This window comes from Azolla caroliniana, unplaced genomic scaffold (genome assembly GCF_043228905.1).
Source record: "Azolla caroliniana isolate FFs.n. ecotype wild unplaced genomic scaffold, voAzoCaro1.0.p SCAF_6, whole genome shotgun sequence".
Classification (NCBI taxonomy): Eukaryota; Viridiplantae; Streptophyta; class Polypodiopsida; order Salviniales; family Salviniaceae; genus Azolla; species Azolla caroliniana.
In genome coordinates, this window is record NW_028230441.1 from 22092894 (window position 1) to 22119189 (window position 26296).

The 26296-nt window shown below is 38.9% G+C and overlaps 1 protein-coding gene and 2 non-coding genes across 3 annotated transcripts; all 3 read left to right on the forward strand.

Moving 5' to 3' along the window:
- Positions 1-912: 912 nt before the first annotated feature.
- LOC147863351 (proline-rich receptor-like protein kinase PERK15) lies at positions 913-23903 on the forward strand. Its single transcript, XM_087321798.1, has 10 exons — positions 913-1207; positions 14972-15083; positions 15686-16047; positions 18516-18908; positions 19606-19692; positions 19780-19850; positions 19930-20006; positions 20426-20573; positions 21150-21311; positions 23198-23903. Exons 1-10 carry the CDS (start codon positions 913-915, stop codon positions 23441-23443), a joined length of 1953 nt encoding a protein of 650 aa, XP_087177924.1. The 3' UTR covers positions 23444-23903.
- TRNAT-AGU (transfer RNA threonine (anticodon AGU)) lies at positions 2872-2945 on the forward strand. Its single transcript has one exon. It is a non-coding gene; the product is annotated as a tRNA-Thr (tRNA).
- Positions 8866-8939, forward strand: TRNAT-AGU (transfer RNA threonine (anticodon AGU)). Its single transcript has one exon. It is a non-coding gene; the product is annotated as a tRNA-Thr (tRNA).
- Positions 23904-26296: the final 2393 nt, after the last annotated feature.

A 26296-nucleotide genomic window follows, 5' to 3' on the forward strand; every position in this document is an offset into this window, starting at 1 on the left:
TAGATCGAAGCACGGGTGACTCCGGTAGATGTACGGAATAAAGACACACCAGCACCTGTACATAGTAATAAGATCCCGAAGACGGAACCAGTCTCGGAGACAGTGGCAACGCAAGCAAAAGAGCTTGCCGAGTTGAAAGATGAATTGGCGGCACAAGAAGCATTACGCACCCGCGAAAGGGACTTGAAGAAAGCGGCAGAAGAAGAACTAAGAAAGACTGTTGAGAACCTCCGCTGGGCAGAAGAGAATCTGCGGAAAGGACATCAGGCATATGACCGGCTTAAGGAAAAGAAAGAGAGAGTGCTACAAGAAAAGGATAAGCTGCGACAAATGGCGGAAACGGAGATTGAAAGACTTAAGGAAGAACTCCATCAACAGAAAGATCAGGAAGACCGCGCTCGCAGGCAACTCACCCAGAAGCTGAAGCTGAAGACTGACGATTTTGAGCACCTACACCAGGACTATAAACACCTGGATACGAATCATAAGAAGCAGTAGGAGAAGATGGCAGAGCTCCGGTAGGAAGTTCATCAGGCCAAGACAGTGTTGGCTGAAGAACGGGCGGAAAGAACAACGCTACTAGAGGAAGCCGCACTGGAACGTATGGAGCTCCATAATCAACATTATGAAGAAAAGGAAAGAGCGACAATGGTATTGCAGAGGTTGCTGACCACCTACCAAAACCAATTGTCACATTACCGGGAGCAGGAGGCGGACACGGTGGCGTTGATCAAGCAATTGAAGGAAGAACGGCAAGCCACAGAGGACAAAGCGAAGATGGGACTTGAGTGGATCCAGTTCATTGTCCGGGCATATAGGAACAAGACAAAACGCTTGATTGACGAAAGCTCCATGCAATGGTGGGACAAATGGGCAAAGCACACAGCCGAGCTCCAATTGCTGAGGGCGGACATGGAAAACTGGCAGAAGGATGGCGACGACTGCTACATGCTAACAAAGGAGGACTTCACCGCCGTAAGAGATGAGTTAGCAGAAGACTTTGTAACTCTGGCGGAGGAACAGTCAACAGTGGTCCGGCAACTGGTAGCACAGCTGGACGATGATCAACTGGATGCTCAAATCCTGTTTGAAAGCTATGAGCGGACCAGGCTACGGCAAGAAGGAGCAAAGCAGGCGACGACCGTCAACCTCAGCGATGAGGAGCCATCGCCAGGGCAAGGACTGGACGGGAACAAGGCCGGGGCGAGTGAACCGGAGTCAAATCCGGCAGAGCAGCTGACAGAGGAATCACCGCCACAACCGCCGGTACCGGGAGCCGAACAGACGCCGCCTAAGGAGTAACAGTCGAAGGAGCCGGAGCCGGAGCAGCAGCAACCACAGCAACAACAACAGATTCCCGAATAACCATTGGACACCCTGGAGCAAAGTATTCTGGATATCTTGGACGAAGGCTAAGGGCCCGATAGTGGGATTTGATATACAAGGTATTGTCCCACGAGCGTGCCATGTGTTACCCGCCAGCAAAGGAGTTAAAGACCAGAATATGAAACGGATTATTTATTCGGAATCTATTTTCATTAAGTAGTTTATGAGACGTGAACGGACAAACCAGAATCGGTATACCGATCCGAATCCGGACCGGTTCCGAATAGGTGCCGGTTGGCACCGTTTTGTACTCAGCACCAGTGACCTATATAAAGGCCCAGTTACAATGTAAAACTTTGACAGATAATTACTAGAGCTTTTTGTTTTATCTTTAACTGTTGATTACCATTCTGTACTAATTGTTCTATCGTACGCGTGTATCGAGTTTAATGCCATATTGCTAAGTAACCAATTAAGTCTGATTAATCGTTGTGTCTTAAGTTATCTCGCTGTAACACCCCTTTGGTGAAGTGTCTTCCAAAGACACCCTGTGTTAGGCCATTGTCCGGCCCTAAGGATTAACACATTTTGTGAGCTCCTTCAATGTAGCTCCAGTAGTCTTGCCCGACAAGGTATTGATGCATCTTGTATTCCCAAGATGCGAAGTTCGTTCTGTCGAGCTTCTCCGTTGAAAGAGTGCTTCCCATATGAGAATTCATGGTGGTTTCTTCTCTGTTGATGAGCCGGTTCTATTATTCTTCGGCGTGTAGCACCACACAAGAAATGAGGAGGATGATTAAGCAACCACACGCTCTGATACTATGTAACGAGGAGCAAGTGGGTGAGATGCATCGGAAGGACTATGTGTACGTAAGGAAAAACAGAGACACAGTGAGAGACAGCTTAAGACAGAGATAACAATATATTACATCCAACAATAACAAAGTTACAAAGGGATGGTTCAAATACCAACTAAATTAGGGAAAGGGCCCTTTTGACTATTTACAAAACTAGCCTGGTATGTCCATGGCTAGTGTGAATCCTATTTCTATGGGAAGTTGAGTTCGATTCTCAACATAAGCTTTCATAGCCTAGTTGCAAAACAAACGTATTTAGTAACAAGTTTGAATGTAAGCTTTCATAGCTCAGTTGGTTCGAGCATTTGTTTTGTAAGCGAGAGGCTTCTTTTATTTGATATCTATTTCATTCCATGGAAAGTAGTATATAGAAGCCAATTGTTGTGTGTACATAAAACTTGACGAAAGTGTCACTCCTATCTGCTAAGCATATCCAAATATTGTAAGCTCTCATAACTTGTTTGCATAGATCACCTATACTCTATTTGTAAGCTTTCAAAGCATCGTTGATATATAGCCGATTTGATTATTAAGGTCACTTAGTAATAACCTTGAATGTAAACTTTGATACCTTAGTTCGTTCAAGCACTTGTTTCTGGTAAGCAAGCTTATTTAGTAACAAGTTCGGGTGTAAGCTTTGATAGCAGACATCTGATGAATAACCTAGTTGGTACTAACTTGAATATAAGCTTTCATAGCTCAGTTGGTTAGAGCACCCGTTTAGTAAGCAGGAGGTCTTGAGTTCAACTCTCAATGAAAGCAAACTCACTTTACTTAATATTTAAATTCGTGCATAGAAGGAAATGGACACAATCCAATTATTGATGTTATTAAATACTTGACACGGTACTAAAACATAGATTTTTGCTGGAGGTCTTGAGTTCATCACTAAATGAAAGGAAAAACATTGTTTACGTGATATCTAAATTAGTCCATTGCAGAAAATAGATCGAATCCAATTGTTATTCTAATCTCAAATTTGATGTTGCGTTCAAACATATATTTTCAACATATGCAATATTTCTAAACATTTATAACTCGTTTGATTTGATTACCTATACTTTATTTATAAGCTTTCATAGTATAGTTGGTAAACAAATTTATTTCGTAACAAGTTTGAATGTAAGCTTTTATTGCACATTGGGAGATAACATAGTTAGCATAGTTGCTTCGAGCACCTATTTTTGGTAAACAAGCTTATTTAGTACTAAGTTTGGTTCTAACCTTTGATGGTATGCCTGATGAATAAAATAGTTGGTAATAAACTGAATAAATGTTGTCATAGCTCAAAAGGTTAGATCACTTGTTTAGTAAGCAGGAGGTCTTGAGTTCAACTCTCAATGAAAGCAACCACTCTCTTTACTTGATATCTAAATTAGCGCATAGAAGGAAATGGACAAAATCCAATTATTGATGTTATTAAATACTTGACATTGCACTAAAGGATAGATTTTTGCGGGAGGTTTTTGGGTACATCACTAAATGAAAGCAAAAACTTTGTTTAGTTGTAATCTAAATTGGTAAGAAATAGACCTAATCCAATCATTCATGTTTATCTGATATTTGACGGTGCGCTCAAACACAGGTTTTGAGCATATGCAATATTTGTAAGCTTTTATAACTCATTTCATCTTATTACCTATACTTTATTTATAAGCTTTCATAGCATATTTGGTAAACAAACGTATTTAGTAACAAGTTTGAATGTACGCTTTTATTGCACACTTGTAGAGGATTGTTACTATGTAATTTTAAATGTAAGCTTTCATAGCTCAGTTGGTTAGACCACTTGTTTCGTAAGCGAAAGGTCTTGAGTTTAACTCTCAATGAACGCAAATGCTTCTTTTATTTAATATCTAATTCATTCCATGGAAAGTAGTCGATAGAAGCCAATTGTTGTGTTTACATGAAACTTGATGAAGGTGTCATACCTATCTTATGAGCATATCCAAATATTGTAAACGCTCATAACTTGTTTGCACAGATCACCTATACTTTATTTGTAAGTTTTCATAGTGTAAAGAATCAGATATGATTCTTGTGAAGCGGAAGAGATGTGAGTTATGTGTGTGTATGAGAGAGAGAGAGTGAGAGAGACAAGGAGTAAGACACAGAGAATACGCAAGGTAAAAGTATATTAACAAAGGAGAAAGACTTAACTTAATACAAGGTGGGAGGAGGGTGCTTTATATAGTCACCCTCTCTCTTCATTAACTACAAGACTCATGGAGCATGGGGAATGTGAAAGCTCATAAGTTATGTGTCATAGAATATGATTCTATGACTCATACTAAATGCTAGAATACAAAGAGGTGACATAATGGTGACTCTTGATCGTTGGAGTGTCTATTCACTCTCAAGGTGAGTTCACACACTAGACCAAGTTGAGCTTGATTCTCAACACGTCCCCTCAAGCTCAAGTTGGGTCGATTTCAGACGGTATCCGAAATCCGCTTCAACTCGCGTTCCAGAGTCTGCGTCGACTCGCGTTTATGCAGAGTTGCGGAATCCGTTCTCCAGCTTGCGTTGTGCGTAGTTGCGAAGTTTGTGCTTCGGCTTGCATCTTTCTTCGCGGCTTTGCGCGGTAGATCGGCTCTTTGCGTCTTCGTTGTGCGGTTGCGTAATCCACGCATTATTGCGTTCGCGGCTTCGTTGCGTGGTTGCGTAATCCACGCGTTATTGCGTAGTGCGCGGTTGCGGAATCTACGTGTTATTGCGTAGTGTCTTCAGTCTCTCCCTCAAGTTTGGCAAGTCAGGGATCATCAATCCAAGATCGTTCATGAATTGCCACAGCTTGTCGGCTCCTAAGGCTTTAGTGAAGATGTCGGTCGTTTGAAGATTTGTGATAATGTGTTGTAGGTCGACATTGCCAACTAGAACGCGCTCTCGGATGAAGTGATAGTGCACTTCGATGTGCTTTGTCCGCGCGTGGAACACCGGGTTCCGAGCCAGATAGATACTGCTCATGTTGTCGCAATAAAGGGAAGTCGGATCCTTGATGGGTACACCCAGATCCTTGAGTATTCTTTTGAGCCATACGACTTTACATGTGGCCACTGTCGTGCCCCTGTATTCCGCCTTTGTGCTCGAAAGAGCGACAGTTGGTTACTTTTTGTTGCTCCAGGATATTGCTCCGCTGCCGAGGGAGAAAACAAATCTGGAGGTTGATCTTCTATGGGCTTTGTAGCCGGCCCAATCGGCGTCTGTGTACCCCTCGAGTCGTATTGGCATCGCGGTCTTGTAGAGGATGCCACAATCCATTGTGCCGCTCACGTATCGTAGAACTCGCTTAGCGCAATCCAAGTGAGTATCACACGGTGTTTGCATGAAGTGGCTAAGGAGACCGACCGGATAACTGAGATTGGGTCGAGTGATCGTGAGGTAGATGAGACTCCCGATGAGTTGCCGATACTGAGTCGGTTCACACGCTTTGGTGCCGGAGTTCGCATCTAGTTTGAGATTGCAATCGAGCGGGGTTGTTGCGGATTTGCACTCATCCATTCCAAACTTGTATAACAAGTTGAGGATGTAGTGTCGTTGAGAGATCATGATTCCGGCCAGAGTCCGAATTACCTCGATGCCGAGGAAGTAGTGGAGCTCCTTCATGTCCGTCATCTCGAACTTGTCGGAAAGGAGGGATTTGACCTTATTGATTTCGACGAGGTGCTCACCTCCAATGACTAGGTCATCCACATATAAGATGATGACAATCGGACTTGCAAAATCGCGTCGTATGTAAAGGGAGTTGTCTGATTTTGACATACGAAAGCCGATTTGATGAAGATATTGCGTTATCTTTGAATGCTAAGAACATGGTGCTTGCTTGAGGCCATAGAGTGGCTTCTTGAGTCGGCATACAACTTTCGGATGGGTGCTCGAGTTGAAGCCGAGTGGTTGTATCATGTACACCTTCTCTTCTAATTCGCCTTGTAGAAAGGCGTTCTTGACGTCCATTTGATGGAGGTGCCACCCTTTCGCTGCGGCAAGTGCAATTACGGTCTGTACCGTCGTCATCTTGCCACCGGGGCAAAGGTCTCCTCGTAGTCAACTCCGTGCATTTGGGCGTAGTCTTTCGCTACGAGTTGCGCTTTGTAGCGGTTGACGGAACCGTCGGCGTTGTACTTCACTTTGTTAATCCATTTACATCTGATTGCCTTTTTGTGCGGTGAGGTGGGAACAAGATCCCACGTCTCGTTCTTGCATAGTGCTTGCATCTCCTCATTCATGGCTTCGATCCATCGCGGATCCTTGGTTGCTTCGGAAAAAGTTTCTAGCTCGCATACTGTCGCCACCTTCATCATAAAGGCATAGTGATATGCCATGTAGTCGTTGTAGCCGAATCGGCTAACCGGATTCTCGTTCTTGCATAGTGCTTACATCTCCTCATTCATGGCTTCGATCCATCACGGATCCTTGGTTGCTTCGGAAAAAGTTTCTGGCTTGCGTACTGTCGCCACCTTCATCATAAAGGCATAGTGATATGCCATGTAGTCGTTGTAGCCGAATCGGCTAACCGGATTCTTTTCATGGGTGAAGCGACGGAGCTTTTCATTTGCAAAGATGAGGGCTTTCTTAGCCCCGATTGGTACATCGAAGCCGCCGAACTCACTGTCGAGTGAGTGAGTCGACTCGTCGTCGTCGAAGCGATCGTCTTCGTAGTCCGACATTTTCGCCTTGCCTTTGTCCATCTTCCTGCTAGGCCGTGATGTGCTTTGATCACTCAAAGGCTCTTGTGGTCCGCTCAGTCAGGTCGTGATCGGACTTTCTTCGAACATGCGCATAAGGCGATCTTCATCCTCTATCTCTTGTTCGGCAGATTCCGAGTCGAAGTTGCCTCTGGTGCGTACCAGGATGCGAACTCATCAAAAACGATGTCTCGACTTACGCGAGATTTTCGAGTTGAGGGGTTGTAGCACTTGTACCCCTTTTGCTCCAATGAGTATCCTACAAGGATACATTTCTCCGACTTTGGGTCAAGCTTTTGACGCTTCTCGTCGAGGATGTGCACATACGCTATCGCACCAAATATCCGGATGTGCGATAAGTCCGGCTTCTTTCCGAAGTATTTTTCATGCGGAGTGACCTCATGCATGCCGGATGTTGTGCACCGGTTCATTAGGTAGACGGCCGTATTTGCAACTTCGGCCCAATAAGACTTGGGCATATGCTTCTCGTTCATCATGGCTCGTGCTACTTCGAGGATGTGCCGATTTTTGCGCTCGGCTACTCCGTTTTGTTGCGGAGTGTGTCCGCAAGTGAATTCTCGCCGAATTCCTTCCTTTTGGACATACGTCGTTGTCGTGAAGATCCGTCACTAGGCGCGGATCGTGAGGCAAAACCGCCAGGGTTCTAGACCAGAAGGATTCGAAGACGGTACAAGCTTTAGCGAGAAAGTATTTAAGAGAGATTGAGAGAGAGAGAGAGATTGAGATTACTTTTATCTTTAGATTTAAGAAACAAGTTACACAATTAATTCGATAACGAATTTTCTTCTTCTTAATTTCATAACCAAAAGAGCCTAACCCTTCTTCTTTTTCCACCCCTTCTTTTATAAATGCTCTCATGCATATGATGCATGTGAGGGTACAAGACATGCATAAAATGCATGCTTGCCATTTGGCGCTCATGTATTACATGTGGTGCATGATAACCATGTCACTCATTTTAGCTCTCATGTATGAGAATTTACATATAAAAGTACAATGATAGAAATATAAATTCAACTAAATGTAATGGCTTAGTGGTAAGCCTACTGACTCTTAACTAGGAGGTACAAGGTTTGAATCCACACTTGCACTCCTTGTGTATATATATATGTATACATATATTTATTTATATATCTATTCGGTTGCGGGATGACGCCGGTTACCATTCGGTCACTAGGTCCGGGTCCCGGTTACGTTGTCGGTCTGGTTTTGGTTGGGCAAAACCTTTGCAAGTACTAGGCCACACCCATTCATCCAATAGCTTAGTTCAAGTCACCTTGAACTCTCTATGCTCCACACATAGACACAAAGATAATAGTTTTTGTTCTACCTTATATATGGTGAGATCCTTATTTCCTGTCTATGTGGGATATCTCACAGTTTTATTTTTCTCTTCTTACTTCTCATACTTCACTCCCACATAACTTGTCACTTAGATGTTCGTTTCTTATGTAGTAAAGTGTATCTCTTCAAGATCTTCGTCTTTTGTACTAAGATATTAAACTTACTTAGAATCAGTATATTCACTATTATTGTTTTATATGATTGACACTTGATTTCGTACATCTTATGTGATTTTCACACCATTGCCGAAAATCTTCACGACACCGTGAAATCGTCCAAGAAGTACTCCTTGCCGCCATCTGATCGAAGGCATCGTACATGTCGGCCCATGGGTTTCTCGAATTCATGGTGACATAATGGTGACTCTTGACCGTTGGAGTGTCTATTCACTCTCAAGGTGAGTTCACACACTAGACCAAGTTGAGCTTGATTCTCAACACATAGCATAATTGATATATAGCTGATTTGATCAATAAGGTTACTTAGTAATTACCTTGAATGTAAGCTTTCATAGCTTAGTTGGTTCGAGCACTTGTTTTTGGTAAAGCAAGCTTATTTAGTAACAAGTTCGGATGTAAGCTTTGATCGCATACATCTGATGAATAAGCTAGTTGGTATTAACATAAATATAAGCTTTCATAGCTCAGTTGGCTAGAGCACCCGTTTAGTAAGTGGGAGGTCTTGAGTTCAACTCTCAATGAAAGCAAACACTTTCTTTACTTGATATCTAAATTAGTGCATAGAAGGAAATGGACAAAATCCAATTATTGATGTTATTAAATACTTGACATAGTACTAAAACATATATTTTCGCTGGAGGTCTTGAGTTCAGCAGTACATGAGAGGAAAAACATTGTTTACGTGATATCTAAATTAGTCCACTTTAGAAAATAGATGTAATCCAATTGTTATTCTAATCTCATAGTTGACATTGCGCTTAAACATAGATTTTTAGCATATGCAATATTTTTAAGCCTTTATAACTCGTTTGATTTGATTACTTATAGTTTATTTATAAGCTGTCATAGCATAGTTGGTAAACAAATTTGTTTTGTAAGAAGTTTGAATGTAAGCTTTTATTGCACCTTTGGAGAGGAATGTTACTGAGTAACGTTAAATGTAAGTTTTCATAGCTCAGTTGGTTAGAGCACTTGTTTCGTAAACATGAGGTCTTGAGTTGAACTCTCAATGAATGCAAACACTTCGTTTAGTTAATATCTAACCTATTCAATGGAAAGTAGTTGTTGAGAGATCAAGCTCAACTTAGTTTAGTTAGTTAGTCAACCATGTAATTTCGTAGTTACCTAGATAGAATCTAGTTAGAAGTGTTGAGCATATGAAATATTTAAAAGCTTTTATAACTCGTTTCATCTGATTACCTATACTTTATTTATAAGCGTTTAGAGCATAGTTGGTATATTGGTGGGGTTTCCCCCTCACCTTAGGTTTCTCACTAACTTCTTGTCCCACGAGTTTCTTCGATGCCCCTCCTACACGATAGCCCTCTTGTCCCCCACCTCAGCCAAGTCCAAGTGGCCCTCAGTCCACAAGAGCGATTTATCTTTTTCCGCCAATTGATCTTCCCCTGATCCCCCTCCTACACGATAGCCCTCTTGTCCCCCACCTCAGCCAAGTCCAGGTGGCCCTCAGTCCACAGGAGTGATTGATCTCTATCTTCCTATAGCCCGCCTATCCCCCACCTCAACCAAGTCCAGGTGGCCCTCAGCCCACAGGAGCGATTGATCTCTATCTACATATAACCCTCCTGTCCCCCACCTCAACCAGTCCAGGTGGCCCTTAGTCTACAAGGGCAATTGATCTTTCGCCACTGATTGTTAGCTCATACACGGTAGCCCTCCTGTCCCCCACCTCAACCAAGTCCAAGTGGCCCTCAGTCCATAGGAGCAATTGATCTTTATCACCGATTGCTAGCTCGTTTTCCATCACTAGCCCCGTCCAACTATCAGGGCCGGTAGTTCCACGGGGATGTCCTCAACATTGTTGCAGCTCAACTCAATGTCCAACTGATGTTTACGTCCCCATACCATCCTCAGAAAAATGGCCTCACCGAACGCCTCAACAAGACCCTCAAGTAACACGAATCAGCACTTTCCGAGCACTCTATGGGGGTGATCCTCGCCTCCCACCAAAATCGTCCATTGATGTCCATTCCAAAACTTGCCAACATGCCACCCTAGGCCCATCTTCTGACCCTCGTCCTTTCCCCATGTTGTAAACCTCCTTGTTTCTCTCAAGGGGAAAATGTGGTGTGCATGTGTGCCTTTATGCCACCCTTTTAGGACACCCTTTTTAGCTAAACCAACCCAAATGGGTACCTTTGTATGAACTATAAATTGAGTAAGAAGTAAGAAACTAACTAGGTTGGTTTTGATCTCTTATGTGCATTTCACAATATAATGATAATATTAAACCACAAACTTTTAGAAAAAAAAAACTGTCAATTACGACCATGGTTTTTGCATATAGTTTAAGGCTATGGTTTTGCTACATGGAAAGCCCACCATTTTCCATACATAGAAACTAGGGTAAACCGTAACACCCATGAAACTCTGGAAACTGAAGGCTTGCTAAGTTGTATGCTCGTGAGTACATTAAGATTCTTCAAAAAGAATAGGCTAACTCGAAGACGTAAGATCTTGCCCACAAATGGTTGGACTAGAATACATTTTTACAAGATTACTCTTGAGAATTAAGAATGAAAAAAATACCAAGAGCACAACCATGTGTCAATATAACGTTTGACTGACACAAACCTTCATCAACAATGCCACCAAATCTGTCTCACCTAGTTCAAAACCATGCCAGTATGTTTGCATCTTTCACAACCTTCTCGCAACAAGAAGTGAGGAAACTCATCGACCATGCATACTTTTGTCAACCACAAGCAAGCTTGCTTTCCACAGGTTGTCAATCTAGTCTACTCACTACACATCCGTTTGACAATCACATGTGCACTTTTGCTTGAATTTATATAAAATGTGTAAAGATGATCCAATTTTGGTCCCATAAGCCATATTTGATCTCCAATTATGGTAATAAAATCTATGTAATTATCTCTACATACACTAGCATGTGGAAACCACAATCCTAGTTCATTTCTATAAAAGGGAGAAAAAGGATTCATCATATACATAATTCAAGACCGTGCCACATGTCATTTGCTCAAACTACATATTGACATAACCATCTCAACTATGGCCCAAACACCTCTTTTTCTACATAGAAATTGTAAATTCGGAGGAAAATTATACAAACGAGAGGAGTCTTGAAAAATCAAGGTGTTAACCCTCAAATTTCCCCCATTTAAAGTTTTATAGTGAGAGAAATGTCCACCCTACATAGGGTTTTTAATGTGGTATTATTATTTGATGTGAATAATCAAGGTAGTAACCCTAAATCTTTCCACATTTAAAGTTTTATGAAAAAAGAGATGTCTACTGTAAAGAGGGCTTTTAAGGTGATATTATTATTCATTGATTGATGCCTACAAATTGCATGCATAATAGCGGTTTGGGGTGACCATCAAAGCTCTGTAGTTTTTCCATTTTATGCATTTGTTAGCTTTTAGTTAAGGTTCACGAAATATCAATAGAGGAGCAGTATTTATATATTTTAATTGTCGCGTTCCATCTTAGTACATCCAAATCCTTGAAACATTTTTGGCATAGCTTCACAAGATGGGTCCAATTTTAGAATAGAAAATGAAATCCTCGTATACAAATTCACAATGTGCTTTTTTTAAATCAATATCAAACAACAATGTATACATTTCTCTATAGGTATAGATTACTCTCCTCTCTCTCTCTCATACGTCTTTGTGACATACTTTATTTTCTAAGTTCCTAGCAAAATGTATCACGAAGACATTACATATATGGACGCTAACTAGGAACACCAAATGTAATCAGGTTTCTCTAGAAAATTGCCTTCAAGTGTTGTTCTTCATGCCCCCATCATCTTTATGGTCACCTCTTAAAACCATGCTTTGTTTCTCTCTTCATTACAATAATTTGTTTCATTTCTATCATCTTCTAGCGCCACTACGTTGAATTATATAAGCAGTAAACCATGCAAATCTTTTGTCTTGTTTGCTCAAACAAGCTTCTCAGTCCTTTTTCAAAAACTATGTTCCTATAAAAGCACCCTTGAGTAGTGCCGCTAGGGATTGGCATAATACACCTCGAAAATTTAATAGAAAAACATATATATTTTCTTCCACATTGGAGATTCCAATTTTTGACCACTTCTAAGTCATGAGATGAATCACAACTTGAAAAACGCTTAAGACTTAAGCGATTTCTCATAACATTGACAAAAAGTAGATATTGACATAGTACGTGAAAAGAGGCGCATTGAATATGATTTGCATATGATGGATTATGTTTCAATGAAGCGTTGAACATAGTTTTAACTCGAGTGCAAACGTAACATTCTAGTCAAGATTTCAAACATTGAATTGTACATATGATGGAAGCACGCATATATTTTAACATTGCCAAAATACACTGACTAACAATTATGGATAATATTTGCATAAAGTAGTTGATTGTGACAACATATCTCATCAATGTGCATTGTTAACATACATTTTCTTTATAAGAAGGTGCTCACATCAAGAATCTTGAAAGATTACGAGATGGTTACCATCATAGAATGAACCATACGTATCATACGTGCATTCGCATTCGAGAATGATTCAATCAAACATGTATGGTAAATCATCTCAAAGTTGAATTGGATTGACTATGGTCTATATTATATATTGATTCACTCTCAATCCCAATAAGTGGACTCTAATCCATTGTGAACCCCCAACATAAGTATGGTTGCAATATTTGCATTGTATCACATGCATAGTTTTGGGATGCTTCTTAAGAATCAAGACATCTCTATCATCCTCACTTTAGAACTTTACAAAAAAATGAGTATGAACTATAGAGATTGAATCAAAATATGTCATTGTAAATTATAATCAAATGTTCAAAAACTCATAAAACGTATATTCGAGAATATGAAGAAAACATGACATAGGTAGTAGTAGCATAACAACTTACCACTTGGGTGACCCAATTTCTAATAACAAAGAAAGAAAGAAAAAAGAAACGATAAAAAACTCATAAAACGTATATTCGAGAATATGAATAAAACATGACATAGGCAGTAGTAGCATAACAACTTACCGCTAGGGTAACCTAATTTCTAATAACAAAGAAAGAAAGAAAAATAAAAAAGGAACATGACACTAACATAAAATTTTGCCATGACATAGGCGGTAGTAGCATAACAACTTACCACTAGGGTGAGCTAATTTCTAATAACAAAGAAAGAACGAAAAAGAAGAAAAAGGAACATGACACTAACAAGAGGATATGAGAAAATTGGGAATTGAACCCAAGACACAAGTACATAATAGTAGCACAAAAATTTACAAGTTACCACTAGGTTGTGCTTAATTCTAATAATAAGAACAAAGAAAAAAACTATTATAACACTAACATAAAATTTTGCTATGACATGGTAGTAATGAGAGAGAGAGATATGAGAAAATTAGGAATAGATCCGAAGACATAAACAACAATGACTCCTTACCACTAAGGTGAGCTATATTTATAATGACAATAAATGAAAAAAGAAGAAGAAAAAGGAGCACGTATTTTTTCCTTTTCAAACGTGTTCGTTTCCAAACGTGTGAATGCTTGCACAAACACGAATATTATGTTCTATGGTTACCATCATGAGCCCATGACATTTATACATGCATTCTTATACCCACATTAAGCATCATTTCTTTACGATAAATGTTGACTGAGATCTTTCCAATTTATATGAAAGTTAGTTGTTAGAAGGTTTGTATTGATTCAAGGTTTTGATATTGTTCCTCAAACCACTTAAAATTTACCAAATTCTTGGTTGCACCTTTTTATCTCACCATATCACCATCCTCAATTTAATGATTAGTACAATTCCTTGTCATACTTAGTTGAAGCTAGTGAAGCATGAGCATGCCCTCTTTTGTATTGAGGAAGAACTATATGAAAATGCAATAATACTTGTAAATTATAACATGTAAGAAACAAAGGATTGACATCACCGAGGAACCTTGTAGGTAAACGCTCTTTATATAGTAGGGGCAATTATTTGGGTGTTGCATTAGTGTCCAATCCCTCAAACACCATTAGTGACTCGATAGTTTGACTTGAGTGGTAGCTTGCACAAAGATGTTCACCTCACATACTAGAGATGCAAGGACTTTTCTTCGATTGCCATGTGATGCAGTGAGACTAATTCCATCAAACATGACACAAGAATCATAAAATCTATAGCATTTGTAAACACTTTATAATAAATGTTGAATATTAAATAAGGATTTGCTCTTTGACTTTAAGTCCTTGAAATGCCAATTGTGAACTTTATAGATTTTTTTTTATTGTTATCGGAGAGGTAGTGACTCGTGAGCCTCTTGAATTTCATCTTCGTATGATGCAACAAAAACAAACTGGATTGTTTTTCTTCGGAAAAATAAAATTAGGCCGGAATGTATAAGGCATTAAAAAAACCCTTCATGGAACGTACGTGCAGTTCTGGATACGAGAAAAGAGGAAAGTTCTTTATTGTTTTCTTTTTGTACCTTGGCCGATGGGTCTCGTGCTTAGGGAAGGCCCTTGATATAAAATACTCCTGCATAGGTGAAACATCAGTTCGTTTTTGGTTTGATAGTCATTTTATATGAAAATGAGTGTGAAAAGGGTCAAAAGGAACACAAGAATGAGAAAAAACAAGCAATTGTGTTCCTACCCATGTGTGTGGTGGAATACAACTTCTACCTCAAGTGAGACTTATCATTAGGTAAGTGTGCAAGAGCTTTATCTCGACATTAGGATTGGGGGAGCCCTGACAGCCGATAACCTATAATGCATGGAGTTAACTCACACCTAAATCTAACTGATCCTCGGGTAAGTGTGCACTCGGTTTGACACCTCTCGCTAGCCTCTAAGTTTACGTGGAGACCACTCGCACCTGAACCTCTGAGACTTATGAGAGGATGGGCAAGCGGTACCATTGGAGTCGAGCCCAACCCAACTCAAGCTCGCACATGGGACTCGTATACATACATACATACATACATACATACATACACACATACATACATGTACATACATCCATTCTTTCATTCATACATACATACATACATACATACATATAGAAGTCCCCAAACCCAGAAGAAGACACTGTGTATTCGCTATGCGAAATGGAAAGCCTAGACAGCCAGAAAACAGAAAAGAAGGAAAAAAAAAGACAGGACGATAAAAGCAAAAAGCAGAAAGCAAAAAGCAAAAAGCAAAAAGCAAAAAGCAGAAAGCAAAAAGCAAAAAGCAAAAGGATAAAATGCTCTTTGTTTTTTGTTTCTGCAAAGAAAATACAAAAATACAGAGAGAGAAACTCGTCTTCTTCTTCTTCTTCTTCTTCTTCTGCTTCTTCTTCTTCGCTCTCGCTCTGTGCAGAAATGTCATCGTCATCAACGACGACGACTGACGGATCTTCAAATTCTTCTTCGTCTCCTCCTCCTCCTTCGTCTTCTTCTTCTTCTTCATCTGATATCCCTACCGTTGGTCTGATCGGAATCGCAGCTGCAGCTGTGGTCGCCATAGCTACGATCTTAACCTTGATCATCTGCATCTTCTGTCCTTGCAATACCAACCAAAAGAAGAAGAGAAATCGTTATGTCTCCCACTATAATCAGTCTCCACTCCAGAATCCTCCTTATTCTAGTAACTATCCATCGACGTTAACAGGTCAAAAAAAAAAAAACATTCCTTTATTCTTTTCCTTTTCTCCTCTCATATCAATAGATCTTTCCATTCTTCTCCTTCTCCTTCTTCTTTGGCGGATACGTCCACTTGACTTCTTACCTTTCGATTGTTTTTCTGTTCTTTTACCATATGAACCAATCTAACATTGATTCTTTCTTCTTTGTTTAATTCTTATAGTCTTAAATAATCGACTCGCCAATATTATATTCATTTTGTAACCAGATTTGAATGTATCTTTCCCCGCTCCCTCTCTCTCTCTCTCTCTGGATTAGGTCTGTTGGATTTTCTTCTGTTCTGGTTCCTTCTTATCCGTCGATTCTATCTTTCTATTCTTTCTTATATTCATCCATCAATAGATGGAGTCTCCTTATCTTCTTCTTTTTCAATTTGTAAGTATCATCAAATATATTGATGCAGACATGAATCTTTCATTTTTTATGCAGATTTGAATTTGTATCTTGGTCTAGTATTTGTCAATCTTTCTCTTTCTACATTCCTTGATTAGATTTCTTGCTTTTTTTATGTACATCTGCGCTGATTCAAATTTGATTGTATACAAAGAAGGGGGACTTTTGGACATGTAATCCATTCCAAGTTCTATCTTTGTTTTGTTTTTTGTTGATACTCTCTATGTTGTTTTAAATTTGTCTGGGTTGGTTAGATTTGTTTCTGTTTATGAAAGAGTCCATTCTTTGAACATCTTATTCTTGGTTGATGTCCACAGGTAGAACTGGTTTTGTTTTCGATTCAATTTGCATGCGTTTCTGTTACCTGTATGATATACTAAGAAATTAGTTTTCTTGAATAAGAAAGTCATGGTTCATATGCACATAGTGCAGAATCGTTTGTTAGAAATTCAAGTGTTTTATTTCTGTCAATCTGATCTTAAATGCAAATGTTTGTTTTGGATGTTTTTCTTTTTGTATCTCTGTTGTTACACAAGGAAACTAGATTTGAAGGGGAAAAGTATCAATATGCATTTAATAGGTATTGCTTGATGTTCACAAATGAAAGGCTAAACAACTTCGTGTTAGATGGTAAAACTTCCACAAGCAATGAGCATTTGCTGTCATGGAGCTGGTCTTGTAGTGCATTAACATACTACTCCTCTATAATCATTGTGCTTGGAGGTAGAGGCTGCCTGATCATCGGTGGCATCACTCTTGTATTTGCGAGAATCAACCTCGTTCCTAGAGAGACGTCTACCTGCCAAAATCTAATTCCACATTTGGTGCTTTCCGATATGAGATGCCAATAAAGTGGATTGCTAGGGATAAGTAACCACAGCTTGACCTAGAGAATTGCTCCTATGATGTGCCTTGACCTAAACAGATAAAAAGCATGGGTATTATAACTTGGTCCAGACACAAAGTGAGTAAATGCTGAAATCCTATTAATGCGCGACGGTCCTGCCAGTTGAAAAGACTAAAAACAATAGATTTGAAGATGTAAGTGGCCTTTAAAGAGGAGTTTTACTAGGTCTTGGTTTATGTTCACAAATAAAAGATCAGAAATCTTGTTTTGAACAGGAATAATGTCCAACAAGAGTTTGTGGAGTCTTCCTTAAAAATGTGCACAAATAAAGCCCAAAAAATTTAGGATTCAACAGGAATTGGGCATTAGAGCTTATACTGGGTTTTCCTGGATGTTCACAAGTAAAAGACTAAAAACCTACTTTTGAACAGGGAAAATGTCCATTAGCTTGGTTTAATTTGATGTTCACAAATAAAAGACTGCTTATAATGAGATCAGAAATCATACCACCTAATTCTTCCTCGATGTTCACAAAATAGAGGCTAAAATCTTGTGAAAATAGATGAGGTGCACATGTGCCTGATAATGTTCGTTATCCTATAAAAGAAAATCAGAAATCATGGAAGATCTATACATTCACTTTTAAGAGCTCAATGATAATGCAGATACAAAAATCTGCGTATTCACTTTCCATAAGGTTGTCATATGATTCTATTCTGTGATGTATCAATAATTTCAATCTTTTTTATTTTATTTTTTGTTTAGTTTGTTTTGGGCTAGATTTTGCACAAATTCTCTGAAGAAGATCTAGTTGTGCACATACAAACATCTGGATATTGATAGATTATTTTTGCTTGGAGTTTATTCTAGAAAATTACTACTCTTACACTATGTACCCATGTAATACTATCTTGTGGTGTATCAAGGATTTCATTCTTGTTCACCAAAATAGTGGCTTTTGTAGTTTCTTTTCGCTCTTCTAGAAAGTGCTGTTTCTATTCCATGTCCGCATGTAATTCTATCTTGTGATGTATCAAGCATTGTAACTTTTGTAGCCAGCCTAAATTTCTTGGCTAGATTCACAAGGATGTAACTTTTGGTCTCATTGGTCACTTTAGCCTTTTGAAGATGGTAATATACAAATTCATTTGTGCACAAAATGATCTCTAACTATTTGCTTTTTTAACTATGGCCAGGAAAATCTCCAAATTCACCTAAGGCATTTTTTCCCTTGTATGACAGCGACTATAAGAATGAAGGGTCACATTCCCTTGGTTTCTCAAAAATGAATTTCAGCTACAATCAGTTGGCAATAGCAACTGATGGATTTTCGAAAAATAATCTTATAGGAGAAGGGGGGTTTGGATGTGTATACAGAGGAATTTTAACTGATAAAAGAGTTGTGGCTGTGAAGCAACTTAGAGTGGGAGGAGGTCAAGGAGACAAAGAGTTCCAAGCAGAGATAGAGATTATTAGCCGAGTTCATCATCGGCATTTAGTGACTTTAGTTGGGTTTTGTATCTCAGATAGTCAGAGGATGCTTGTATATGACTATGTTCCAAATGGCAACCTTTCTTATCATTTACATGGTACGTATATGCCCATTTGATTTTTAAGAAGGATAAGTTTTTCTATTTGTAAAATGACTTTGTTAGGACACAACCCCTCCCTGGCAATTACATGGACTATTTGATAAATATATAGTTGATTCCTCCTTTTTCTCAGTTATATGTGTGATTTGAGCAATTATATGGTCCCTTTTTCTCTCTTTCAGAGGCTGACCAGGGTCTTGGGGAAAAATGAAAATTGAGGGGCATTTTTTTGCTCAAGAAGAAAAATATTTGTTCATATGTAATTAAATTAGAATTTGTCTTGTAATTTTATATTTTCACTTCAACCATTGTTATTGAAGTTTACATGGTTTGTGTCATATTTGTTCTCGAGAAGGTTCACTTTTTCTATAAGCATTGTTTAGGTAATGGTATCATTTTGAGGGTTGCTTCAAATGTTTGTAAATCCAAGGAGCAAACTTTTTGTGTATTGTAAAGCCATATTTTCAGGAGCAAACTTTCAGTGTGCTTGATTAGAAACTGAAAATATGATGTTGCAAAGCACAAGTTCTACCATTATACCATCATGCTTATATGTTTAGTTTTAATGATTACTCTATACCTAGTTGAGGGAGATGTTTAGATCTCCTTATGATGTATAAAAGCAATATGCTTTAGCATATAGTGTGTTCAGTATCTGATTGGGACAAGATGTCATGTTTTTCTTTCTCTGTAGGGAAAGGGCGTAACATTTTGCCTTGGCCGACACGAATGAAAATTGCGCTAGGGGCTGCGAGGGGTTTAGCGTACCTTCATGAAGATTGTAATACACTTCAGGATGACATAACACCCATAATTTCTTGTTTAACTAGTTCTGCATGCCGCTTAAGTTTCTGATGTTACCCTGTAGGCCATCCTAGAATTATTCACCGTGATATAAAGACGTCCAATATACTCCTGGACAAGAATTTTAATGCACAAGTAAAGTGTCCTTGTAGTTGATCTCTTATGTTCACCATTCCTTTCATCATTAGTAAATTGCGAAAAACCTATGTATCAGGTGTCAGATTTTGGTCTTGCAAAACCAACTCAAGACGCAATGACTCATGTGACAACCAGGGTTGTTGGGACATTTGGGTAAAGTTTGGATCCATTATATACAATGCAATCACACATGATGATCATATTCTTTTTCATAGACATTGTTTTTGCAATTTATTGTATAGCGACAGTTCCCTTTCCATACAGGGAAAACCTCCAAAGTAACCACACATTTTTCTTTATTTACCAAATGCCCTGTGTTTTTACTCTCCCCAAATTCCCTTGGTCATCCCCCAAAAGAGCAATTATATGATGCTATTTGATTAATTATATGGTCAATTCATTCCCTTCTTCTATGAGCTATTTTTGCTGCATTTTCTCTCTTCAACTCAAGGGCATTTTGGGGAATAAAGTTAACCTTGGTGATATTTTGGAGTATTTTCCCCTGTTTGACATATATCATATTGCTGATCAGTGGCTTTTATGCTTCCACAACATGTGATGGTTTGTTTCAGGTATTTGGCTCCCGAGTATGCAGCAAGTGGAAAGCTCACAGATAAGTCAGATGTATTTTCATTTGGAGTTGTTCTTCTGGAGTTGGTGACAGGACGAAAGCCTGTGGATATGAAACAGTCTGCCGGTGAAGAAAGTTTGGTTGAGTGGGTATGTCTGATAAGTGCACAAGGAGAAGTGTAATATTATATTGGAATCTTTTTGAAAATATGTCTGAAAATGCTTCTGGATATTTTAATATGATGAGGTATGAAAATTTTATGTAACAAAGAGATTAAATTCTGTTGGGATTGAAGATTCGAATCTGGAAAAAGTGGAAGAGCTTCATGAACGAAAAATTATTTTGCCAGAACCATGCTAACTGGAAATAACAGAAAACAATTAATTGCAAGAAACTCAAAAAAATCATTTGCATTCATTAAAATCCCTCATTGGGCCCTTAATCGTTAATAGAACTCTATATTTATCATAATCTCTTTCTAATCCAACTTTCTAGCAACATGGCCATTACTCGCTTTTTAATTCAGTTATCTCATCTTAACCCCTTCATTAATCTCTTTTTAACCCACTTAATTGATTAACGATAATCTTTATTAGCATTATCACAGAGAAAATATGGAATTATCATATATCTTATTCAGAATGTTTTGACTAAGTAACCAATGAAGGCATATTTCTCGGAACATTTCCTTAATAGTCATATTGATGTTTTATTTGTTGATTCAGGCTCGCCCGATACTTACAAGGATGAATAAAGAAAGTGATTTAGAGCATGTTGCTGATCCGTTTCTCAATGGTGCTTATAACGCAAAAGAAATGTTACGAATGGTTTTGGTTGCTGCAGCATGTATTCGTCATTCTGCTGCCAAGCGCCCGACAATGGGACAGGTGAGGTTTACAATAAATGTGTAATTAACTGGTTATAAAATTATTAATCTGTGTTTTGATGCATAACTATTTTGATTGCAATGGAATAAATGGCAACAGAACTTTCAAATTAATAAGATGAAACAAACCCTGACATGCCATGATGATGTCTGCCCTAAATTGTAAGGAATAGTAGAAAGAAAGAAATATTATTGTATCATAATATGACAAAAATGGCCAACAAGACCTAACGTGTGATTACAACTGAATAATTGTCTTCGCTTGACGAATGATGAAACCAAATTGATATATGTAAACTAGGAAAACGGCGTCTGGCTATTAATTTGATTAAGAGATATACACATAGAAATTCCATGCTAAGCATATAACATTATGAGATTAGATGGACTGAAATTTGACTTCAAAATATGGAGTGTGATCACTGGTGAAATACTAAGTGACAAATCAAACAAGATAAATTATTAATCCACTTAAGTATTAATCCCACAACATTTCTCTAAATCTGTTGATTCCCCGCAATGACAATCACAAGTATCATTGGTCTCCATGTTCCATTGGTTGTGAAGTTGACTAAAGCTTTGTATGAAGGGACAGTACAATGACAAATGCGATTTTCCTCTAATTCCACTTCCTAGTGACACAATTGTCATATCCGTTTGTCCATAGCTTTTTCATGCATATCTGCCTATCTTTATCTCTTACAATTGCAAAAAGGTGCTGAGCTGCCCCTCCCCCATCACACGATGTAGCACATCAGTGTGAGCTGGATTAATCCATCAGGTGACACATGTAAATGTAGGGCCTTACACTGTACCATCTTCATTCCAAGTTGCTTTGTCAGTCCATTCTCTTCTGCTTGCTTTGTGTCCAAGTTTGAACCATCCAAACTTAATGAATGGAACTTTATTGAATGAGCATAATGCATTTAATTTTTTGTCATGTGGCTTGAACCGTTCCTGCCTTTCAGGATCCAAAAGAAAATAATGACATAAGTTCCAACCTTGATCTATTTTCCTTGGGAGCTTTCAACTCTGTTAGATTCAAGTGACTCGGTCACTATTTTGTGTCAGCACAGAGTCTCCCATGGGGTTATGATGCGTTGATCTATGTCATGTAGGCAATCACTGAGACTAGCCTCTCCATATCTGTAAGTAATGTGTCCTCCAAAGATTGGGTCTCCCAATTTCAACATCATATAGAAGAAATGGTGCTATAAATACATTGAACACTCATAATTTTATCTGTGGTTCTACGTACCATATTTGTGTCCAGTGTCTCTCAAGGGCACTGAGTGCTGCATGGTTTACATGGGCTGGTTATTGATGTATGATGCGTATATGTATGCACAATTAAATTTGAGGGGTAACTTTAAATGAGAAATCACACATCAAAACACCCTAATTTAATGGACATTTCACTGAATAACAACGAATTTCAAAATGTCACAAGAGCACCCCTATTTGTAGTTGTAACTTTTGTACTACATGTGTATTCTGGTAATTTTTGAGAACTCGAGTATTCTATAAGCTATTAAACTGGTATCTTGGTAAATATGCAAAATGCTAACGATATTTCAGTAATTTTTTTGCTATTAATTTTTATCTTTAAGATTTCATCAATGTTGACTTTTTGATTCATTATGTAATGGCAAGACTTTGAGAGCACAGAAAGTCACAAGAACACCCCGGTTTGTAGTTGTAACTTTTGCACTACATGGGTATTCTGGTAATTTTGGAGACTCAAAGTAGTCTGCAAGCTATTAAAACTGAGGAATATCTTGGTAAACATGCAAAATGTTAGGGGTATTTCAATAATGTTTTGCTATTAATGTTTGTGCTTAAGATTTTATCCCAGTATTGACTTTTGTTTCAATATGGATTGGCAAGGCTTTGAGAGCACTGGAAGATGATGTTGCTCTTTCAGATCTCCATCAAGGTGTAAAGCCTGGATACAGTCATATGTATACTTCATCCTTTGCAAGCACAGAATTTGATAGTTCACCCTTTGATTTTGACATGAAGAAACCTCAACGAACCCATATTGAAGGTCCCGACTATAGTAGTGAATATAGTGGTGGAGCAACAAGTGATTATGGAGCAAATCCATTGACCTCAAGTAGTGAGCATTATTAACCACAAAAGAAATGACAAGAAATCAAGAAATGAGTTTGTATTGCGAGGGTAAGAGTTTTCTTTGGGTAAGAGCTTTCTTCCTTACCTCATTATGCTTGATACAATCCAAAGGCATTGTTGGTGAACTATTACAAATGATGCAATATGACTCATTGGAGTGAATCTTGCTGTTTGTTTCTGTATATAAGAGTGAGTGATTGTGAAACAATGGCCAGATTATGGATTGGGAATTCGACGAATTTACTTCTATTGTATATTCTTCCTTCACATAGAAATGCCAAAATCAGGAGCAAAACAAATGAAATAAGCGAAATTGGTAAAACAAAGAAGAAAACTGAATCATTTCATGGGTATTGTTGTGCCATTCATGAGATGTGTACATTATGAGGTGGTAGACCTGAAAATTCTTTAAATTTTATTGTGTTTTTTATCCTTGATAATTTGGCAAGAGATTATGATTGTAAGTTCTTAACAAAGACTTTATGAATAATCTTTGGTAATTTTTTGATTATTTGTTTTCAATAGTCCTTCCTCTATGATAAGTGGTATGTTTAATCATAGATTGCAACATGATGTGCCCCATAATTGAGTACAAATTGGATCAATCATCTGGGTTGAAAAAATGGTAAGAGGTAATAAGCTGGTATTTGAAGATATCATAGCACATCATGTGGGTTGAAAATATGGTAAGAGGTAATAAGCCGGTATTCTGAACATACCTTAGCACATCAATCACCTTCTCACTCTTTGAGATGGAAACTATTTTATGGTGGCTTGTAGACATATTTGGAGAGACTTTGAAAAAATTGAAGTATCTATGGACATGAATACATGCTTGCAATTTTTCAAATGTATGAGAAATATCTCATGTGCATGTGGAAGATGGAATTAAAAAATTTCTCATGAGCGCTATTGGTGTTAATCAAGGTCCACCAACTCTGTGTACTTTATGCATTCCTTAATTGAAATAAATAGTTCTTGAGTTTATGAAGCAAGACGATATTCAAGAAATTACCATTAGGAATGTAATTATTGGACTCTTTTCGTACATACAAGTGATGTGATGCTAGTAGAAAGCTTTTTCTTGAGTAAGTTGAATGTTAATAGCTCTAAAACAAAGGGTTACACACATGAAGACTCAACATACAAATAAACTATGTATTGTGTAATATAGTTGGGAGACTAATTGGATATGCATACTTGGCTTGAACTAGGTCATGAGTTTGAGTATCATACATTGCTATAATTCTCCACCTTTGACCACATTTGAGCTTGCTTTCTACACATTGTCAATCGAATCCAATTCCTAAGAGTCTAGGAGCCATGTGCTCGATTCCTCAATCGTAAGCAGAACTTTTCTGATTTGACTGGGTTCTCTATGGACAATATGTTCGGGTCGGTCATCAAAATTTCGGTTGAAGAGCCGACGTAGTTGACCTCCTCATGCCGGCTACTCTTTTGATCTGCTCTCTGAGCTTTGTCAGTTTTTGCTTTGAGTGCCCGACAATCGGCTTTGATGTGTCCCGGTTTCTTGCAGTAATTGCAAATTCGGTTGTCCCGGGACTTGCTCCAACTTCGCTGATTGTTCGGTGGTCGGGAAGAACTTCTTCCCCGGTTGTTCAATCGGTCGATCGAACCTTGTACTACGTAAGCTTCATCTGCCAAGTCTTTGGCGAAAGACTTTCTCTGAGTTGCTTCAGTCAGGATTGCGCTCATGACTTCGGAGTACTTAACGGCATTTGTTGAAGCATTGCACACGGTTCTAACGAAAGTTTCCCATGAAGAGGGGAGATTACTCATAAGTATCATTGCTCTGAGTTCATCCTCGATTGCCGTCCCCTGAGACGTGATTTGGGAGCTTATGCTTTCGTACTCGTTGAGGTGTGCTTGAACCGAATCAAATTCTTTCATCCGCAAGTTGTAGAGGCGCCGGATCAGATACATCTTCGTTGCGGCGACCTTTTCATAAGTTTCCGACCGTGTTTTCCAAAGTTCAAAAGTTGTCGAGCACGATTGCATTGTGAAGTACACTGACTCCGACAAGTGCATCTAAATCGTGGCGCGGACGATTCTGTCCAGCTTTAGCCATTCGTTTGCCTTGTATGCTTCTGGAGGATTTTCATTCTCAATCGGGTCTATCTGACCCTTGACTATGAGATAGTCCTGCATTTGTTCCTTCTAGAAGTTGAAGTTTGAACCGTTGAACCTCCTTAGACTCATCTCCGATGAGCCGGATGTTGATGCTATTTGCTTCGGTTTCGGTTGGTAAGACTCGGTTCGGAGTTGACTATGAACCTTAGTGGGGTGCAACCGGTCAGCTCACCCGATATCGTTCTAGTCGATTTGAACCCGAGTCAGTTTGGTTTCGGATATGTTACGGGCATGACCATATAATATCCCGTGGTAAGAATTTACCGTAGTAATCTATACACGTGGATAAGTGTGAGGGTTAAATGAGAGTGTAAAGAAGGGGAGGATTACTTTTAATCCTCGGGATTGAGACAACCCATTAGGTCAAGTGTGAACTTGCCTGGGGGCCTTGGGTATCGCTATAAATAAGAGGCCTAGCTACCCTCATTTGATCATCTTTTGACTACATCGAGACTCTGCTCGTGTGGTGGGTCAACTCTTGTAGCGAGCGCGCCAGCACTAGGTACGACTCAACGCCACGGCGGTGGTATGGGACGCCGATCGAGGCTCGAGTCCGTCTCGATCCCTTCGCTCAGGGGTGGTCGGGTGGATCGGCACCCTTCTTTCTCTTTCTCCTTTCTATCTTTCATTTCTTTATCCTTATCTTAAGCTTACTTTAGTACTAAGATCTATAATATTTGGTATCAGATTTTTGTACTAATG

What these genes read in the sequence shown, in the direction of transcription:
- LOC147863351 (XM_087321798.1), top strand. Translation starts at nt 913, where the DNA reads ATGGAAAACTGGCAGAAGGATGGCGACGACTGCTACATGCTAACAAAG. An exon ending in GAATACAACTTCTACCTCAA is followed by an intron (nt 15,084 to 15,685) that starts GTGAGACTTATC and finishes ACAAAAATACAG; the next exon opens with AGAGAGAAACTCGTCTTCTT. An exon ending in AGCGCCCGACAATGGGACAG is followed by an intron (nt 21,312 to 23,197) that starts GTGAGGTTTACA and finishes TGGATTGGCAAG; the next exon opens with GCTTTGAGAGCACTGGAAGA.